We start from the raw sequence: 7,111 nt of genomic DNA, 5'->3' as shown, positions 1-7,111 counted from the left end.
TATATATTTTTTTTTTTTTTTTTTTTTTTTTTTTTGAGATCAGATCTGACTCTCACCCAGGCTGGAGAGCAGTGGTGCTATCACAGCTTATTGTAGCCTCAACCTTGCTGGGCTCAAGTGATCTCCCATCTCAGCCTCCTGAGTAGCTGTGACCACAGACATGCACCACCATGCCCAGCTAATTTTTTTTGCTCACAATTATTATTTTTTCTTATTTATAAATTCTTTTCACTTTAAGTTCCAGGATACATGTGCGAAATGTGCAGATTTGTTGTTACATAGGTATACATGTGCCATGGTGGTTCGCTGCCCCTATCAACCTGTCACCTAGGTTTTAAGCCCCATATGCATTAGCTATTTGTCCTAATGCTCTCCCTCCCCTTACACACCCCCTGCGCCTGACAGGCCCTGGTGTGTGTTGTTCCCCTCTCTGTGTCCATGTGTTCTCACTGTTCAACTCCTACTTATGAGTGAGAACATGCAGTGTTTGGTTTTCTGTTCCTTTGTTAGTTTGCTGAGGATGATGGCTTCTAGCTCCATCCATATCCTTGCAAAAGATATGATGTCATTCTTTTTTATGGCTTCATAGTATTCCATAGTGTGTATATACCACATTTTCTTTATCCAGTCTATCATTGATGAGCATTTGGATTGGTTCCAGGTATTTGCTATTGTGAATAGTGCTGTAGACACTTCTCAAAAGAAGACATTTATGTGGCCAACAAACATATGAAAAAAAACTCAACATCACTAGAGAGATGCAAATCAAAACTGCAATCTCACACCAGTCAGAATGGTTATTATTAAAAAGTCAAGAAGCAACAGATGCTGGCAAGGCTGTGGAGAAATAGGAATGCTTTTACACTGTTGGTGGGAATGTAAACCAGCTAATTTTTGTTTTTCTTTCTTTCTTTTTTTTAGAGATGGGGTTTTGCCATTTTGCCCAGGCTAGTCTTGAACTCCTGGGCTCAAATGATCTGCTCACCTCAGTCTCCCAAAGTTCTGGGATTGATTATAGGCACAAGTCATTGTGCTTGGCGAGCCTAAGTATTATTTTTAGCAAAATGGGAAACAATAGGATGGATTTATTTATTTATTTATTTGAGACAGAGTCTCGCTCTGTTGCCAGCCTGGAGTGCAGTGGTGCGATCTTGGCTCACTGCAACCTCTGACTCCCTGGTTCAAGCAATTCTCCTGCCTCCGCCTCCTGCGTAGCTGGGATTACAGGCACATGCCACCACGCCCAGCTAATTTTTGAATTTTTAGTACAGACAGGGTTTCACCATGTTGGTCAGGCTGGTCTCGGACTCCTGACCTCATGATCCACCAGCCCTGGCCTCCCAAAGTGCTAGGATTACAGGCATCAGCCAACGCACCCGGCCCAGGATGGGTTTAAAGCCTGGTAGTGACATGATCTGATTTGGGCTTTAGAAAGTACTTAGCTCATGAAGTTGTTGTGATGATTAAGTGGGAATGATTTAGGTAAAGCTTACAACACTGTCTCGCTCACAGAACACACTCATTACATGTTCATTCTCTCCCTCAGTAACTGTCATGGAAGGTCCCATTGTATAGGAGCAAGGATGGAAGCAGAGAGACCAGTTAGGAGTCTGTTGCAGTAATCCAGAAGAGAAATGATTGTGCCTTAAGTAGGGATACAGCTGTAGACATAGAAAAATGTAAAATTTGGGATATATTTTTGTGTCTCTTTGTTTCCACTATAGGTAAGTCCTGCTGCCATGCTAGCTAAACCTAGCCCCCGAACAATAGCTCTAGCGAAGTCCAAGTCTGTTCATCAAGATTACCTACCTGACCGCGATGCCCGCTGGCCAGTATCTTACGCTGCTACTCATTCCAAAGCATCGCCCAGGATTCAGGAGCTAGCTAATCCAAATAAGAGGTATGTCAATTTTAGGCTAAAGTGGGACAGGAAAGGCTGGGGTTCTGGTGAGAGGGAGAAAGTTGACCTAATAAGGCAAATGGAAAGAGTTGTAGAAATACAAAAAAAATTTCAAAAACATCTTACTTAACAAATTACATTTATTATTGACACATCTATGGTCTTCTTACCCTAAACATAGGCTACGGTTTAAAGGTTAGTGGACTAGGTATTGCAACTTAGATCTAGGATGGGGCAGTTGGATCACACCTGTAATCCCTGGGGAACATAGACCCCCGTCTCTACAAAAAAATTCTTTAAAAAATTGTCCAGGCATAGTGGCTCATACCTGTAATCCCAACACTTTGGAAGGCAGAGGTGGGAAGATCGCTTGAGCCCAGGAGTTTGACACCAGCCTAGGCAACAAAGTGAGACCCCATCTCTTCAAAAAATACAAAAAATTAGCCAGGTGTCGTGGCATGTGCCTGTAGTTCTAGCAACTTGGAAAGCTGAGGCAGGAAGTCATTGCTTGAACCCAGGAGTTTGAAGTTACAGTGAGCTATGATCTATAACACTGCACTCCAGCCCAGGCAACAGAGTAAGACCCTGGCTCTAAGAAAGAGAAAGGAAAAAAGAAAAAGAAATTTAAGATCTAGGAGACAGTCTGATAAGTATGTGTATGGAATTATTTATCTAACATATATTATTAAGTGAAACAAGTTCTAGAGCACAGCATGTAATATGTTGCAATTTGTGTAAGAAAAAAAGACACGGGCCATATATTTGTTTGCATATGCCTATAGTATCTCAGAGGGTATACAAGAAGCTAGTAACAATGGTTGCCTTTGGGGTCCTAGGGAACTGGGATAGGAGGAAGACTTATTTTTCAGTAAATAGGCTTTTGTATTTTTCCATTGTTTTGCATCATGTACTTGTATGGCCTAATTCAAATAGATAAGAATATATAGTTAACAAAGAAAAACATTGCCTCTCATTTCTGTTTATTTTTTGGAGGACCTCTTAACTTGCCTGAGCCTCAATTAATTTTGTTACCTTGACGGATAACATCTGATCCCTCTTTTAAAGCATCATTAGCAAAACCCAGGAGAGGCGGAAAAAGTTGTGGAAGTCTTGAGCTCAGGGAAAAGGAAATATGCTAGTCATATATAATGACATTTTAAAAATACTATAATGTGTTTATCCTTTAAAAAAATAAATTTGCCATCAGATGAAATGAAGCTCATTCTCTGTTCATTAAAGAGAAGAGGCTGGGTGCATTGGCTCACACCTGTAATCCCAGCACTTTGGGAGGCCAAAGCAGGTGGATCACTTGAGTACAGGAGTTTCAGACCAGGCTGGGCAACATGGTGAAACCCCGTCTCTACTAAAAATACAAAAAAATTAGCTGGGAGTGGTGGTGCATGTCTGTAGTCCCAGCTACTCGGGAGGCTGAGGTAGGAAAATCACTTGAGCCCGGGAGGAGGAGGTTGCAGTGAGCAGAGATCTCACCATTGCACTCTAGCCTGGGTGACAGAGTGAGACCCTGTCTCAAAAAAATAATACAATACAAAAAAATAAAAAATAAAGAAAAGAGAAGAATATGATCAAGTGCATTATCAAAGTTTTATCCTGGTGACAAAATTATTATTTTGTGGTAAGGTGCTGAGAGTGGCCAACTTCAAAAATTTTATTTTCTTAAGTCTACCAGAGAACGATCTGGCTTATTTTAACATTGCCAAATTATGTTATGGTAAATGATACATAGGGGATACAAACTCAGGCTTGTTTGATTCCAAAACTCAAGTTCAAGACTGAGCAACTTCCTGAATTTACTTTCTGGGGAAAGAGAAAAGGTTTTGGGATCTGAGAGACATGCAAATCTGGAGTTGTCCATAGATCATTCATTTAACTTCTCTGAGTCTTGATTTCCTCATCTGTATAGTGGAGGTCATGAAAATAAAATGGGATAATATCATAGTACATAACATACAGTGGATGCTTGAGAAACATTAGTTGCCTTCTCTATTCATCTTATTTCAGGTTGATTTCTTTTTCCCCTATTTCAGGGCTCCGGTGCATATTGTGTATTATGATCCAGATGTCTTTAAAACCAAGCCAGCTGCTTTGAAAGCACGGTGTTCTCAAAGGATCCGGGAGTTGTCACAACCTCTTACACGTTAAATACAGAAAGCCACAACAGTCAGACCCTGGTTATGTATCTAGAACACATATTAGATGACTTAGTTCCCTGCTGTGGTACTGTCAGTTTACATTCACCCCTTGCTTCCCCTCCCACAAAATGAGACCTTTAGGGAAAACCACCATGATCATTAAATAGCAATTTTTGCTGTTACCTGTCGCTGAATCTTTAGCAGATTTGAGGACTCCAGCATGCAATAAATGAGAAAATGAGAGACTGCCTTATTATCCTTACTGTTGCCTCACAAGCATCTTGGCTGCCTCATTGCTGTAGCTGACCTGAAGAAACACTCTTCCTTATATTTGTGGGTTTTGCTTTTCCTTTCCCAGTGAGTTCCATGTTCCTCAGTAGCTGATCCTGCCGCAGTCCCTTCTCCAGTAAGTCCTGGGAAATGAAATCATTCTTTGTGTCATTTTAGCATCCCCTTATTACTCAGAAAAAACACTGAAAAAGTGAAGCTCTTTTGGAAAAATTGAAATACTTTTTATAATCTATAAATACAATTTATAATTGAAATTTAGGGAACAGGTTACCTTAAATGATGATGTCACCAATCTCTGTTCCTTTACTCATGCCAGAGTCACATACCATAAATGAGAGAAAAAGCAAGATGTTTGGTAAGCATTAAAATTCTCTGTAAAATTGCATCTGCCCAGAGTTTTATTCTCTCCGTAGATCAGTATTTTACAAATTAAACTACCTTTTATGGGGCATATCTAGATTTGCATGAAAATGAACTTACTTGAAAGCCAATTTTACAGATGAATGAGCTCTACCTTTAAGGTCTTTGTGTTACAGAGGGGTAATACCACATAATAGTTTTGAACTTGAGTTTTGGAATCAGATAGAACCTGAGTTTGTCTCTGTCATGGATTATTTACCAGGTATGTGATCTTAAACAAACTTCCTAGCTCCCTGTGCTGCAGTTTCTTTATGTAGAAAATGGGTTCCTGAATATTCTTGTAAAGATTAGATGATAAAATGTATATAATAAAGTATGAATTCGAAACAAAAATTTTTATTTAGAAATTTAGCTGTGGCTGGGCACATTGGCTCATGCCTGTAATCCTAGCACTTTGGGAGGCCGAGGCGGGTGGATCACGAGGTCAGGAGTTCAGGACCAGCCTGACCAACGTGGTGAAACCCGTCTCTACTAAAAATACAAAAATTAGCCTGGTGTGGTGGTACACACCTGTAATCCCAGCTACTCAGGAGGCTGAGACAGGAGAATCGCTTGAACCCAGGAGGCAGAGGTTGCAGTGAGCTGAGATTGTACCACTGCACTCCAGCCTGGGTGATACAGCGAGACTCCATCTCAAAAAAAGACAAGACAAGAAAAGAAATTTAGCTGTGTTTCACATGTTTAAAGCAGCACAATTCACAATTGCAAAAATATGGAACCAACCTAAATGCCCATCAACCAACAAGTGGATAAAGAATGTGGTATGTATACACCGTGGAATACTACTCAGCCATAAAACAAAACAATGGCATTTGCAGCAAGTTGGATGGAGTTGGAGGCCATTATTCTAAGTGAAGTAACTCAGGAATGGAAAAACCAAACATTGTATGTTCTCACTTATAAGTGGGAGCTAAGCTATGAGGATGCAAAGGTATAAAAATGATACAATGGACTTTGGGGACTCAGAGGGATGGCTGGTAGGGGGGTGAGGAATAAAAGATTACATATGGGTACAGTATACACTGCTCAGGTGATAAGTGCACCAAAATCTCAGAAATCACCACTACATAACTTATCTATGTAACAAAAAACCACCTGTACCCCCAAAACTATTGAAATTAAATATAAGAAATTTACTTGTGTTAGCCTTCTAAGGGTACAGTGGCGTAATTCATATCAGTGGGGAAAATATGCCTTGATTCTTACATTAAATGAATTCTGCTGAGTGTCTTTGCTTTACCAGGCCCTGTGCTAGGCACTGGAGACAACATAGTGAACCAAACAGATACAAGTTCTGCTCTCACGGACTCTCTAGCTTATTGGGAGAGATGATTTCATTAGAATATTCACCAATAAATGTAAAATTACAACACTAGCAAGTGCTATGAAATAGTGTTATGAAATAACAAAATAGAGAACTTTGATCCCACAGGAAGGTGAGAGAAGGCTTCTCTCATGAAGGAACAACTGGGTTGGATGCTGAAAATTGAGTAGGACTAACTAACCAAAGAGGACACAGGAAGGCATTCCAGGTGGTGGGAACACATGTTAAGTGGACATTTGTTGATTTTTGGATCACTCTGAATTCATTCTTCCTCCATCTAATAAGAACTGCCCATTTTGTCTTAGAGAATTACTTTCTCCTCATTGTTTAAAGCTTTATGGGGATTTTTATTTGAGGTTTCCTAGCCAAGGTATGAACATGTAACCTAAGTCAGCCACACCAATTGAACTGTCTTCTGGGACTGTGGATCTTAAGCATAGTGAGGCAAGGGTGATGGCGGGGGAGGGTAATTGGAGCTGATATTTCCCATTATAGGTGCCCTGACGAGACTTTATTTTTCTTCTACTATCTGTGTCCCTGGTGCTGTTCTGACTCCTACCCTGGTGCTTCAGCTATTCCTTTGACGCCAGAGCTGCCTTCCAGTAAATCCCCTGAGGCAGATGGAAGGATGCATCAGGGACTGAAAGATTGCCAGCGTGGCCCAAACAGCAAGAAATACGAGGTTGTGTGAAGCAAGAGGAAGCTGAAGGATGGGAACCAGACCAGAGCACGTAGGGCACTGGAGGACGGGTTAAGGATTTTAGTCTTCATCCTAAAACCAAAGGGAAGCTATTGAAGTAATTTAAGCATAGGGATGACGTGATCAGGGTTGGCTTTTGAAGAACTGGTTACGGCAAATAAATTGGGAAGGGGCAGTGGAGCTGGGTAGGCCAAGTTAGGTTATTTAGTAAGTCGTTTGAAAGGTGAAAATAGTTTGGTGGTACCATGGTGGAGATGGTAAGAAGTGACAGGCTCAAGAGAGATTTGAGAAGGTAGATTTATGGGATTTGATGATGGGTTATACAT

The 7,111-nt window shown here is 40.7% G+C and overlaps 1 protein-coding gene across 1 annotated transcript in view; it reads left to right on the top strand.

Annotated features, from left to right (window-relative positions):
- Positions 1 to 4,243, top strand: part of THEGL (theg spermatid protein like) — an 87,923-nt gene extending 83,680 nt beyond the window's left edge. Inside the window, exons 8-9 of the mRNA XM_023192249.2 lie at positions 1,725 to 1,900; positions 3,946 to 4,243. Coding sequence (XP_023048017.1) covers positions 1,725 to 1,900; positions 3,946 to 4,060 — 291 coding nt within the window. The 3' untranslated portion in view covers positions 4,061 to 4,243. The remainder of the gene's footprint in view (positions 1 to 1,724; positions 1,901 to 3,945) is intronic.
- The last annotated feature ends 2,868 nt before the right edge of the window (positions 4,244 to 7,111 follow it).

The sequence above is a fragment of the Piliocolobus tephrosceles genome, chromosome 3, assembly GCF_002776525.5.
Source record: "Piliocolobus tephrosceles isolate RC106 chromosome 3, ASM277652v3, whole genome shotgun sequence".
Taxonomy (NCBI): domain Eukaryota; kingdom Metazoa; phylum Chordata; class Mammalia; order Primates; family Cercopithecidae; genus Piliocolobus; species Piliocolobus tephrosceles.
This window is presented reverse-complemented; position numbering and strand designations above follow the sequence as displayed.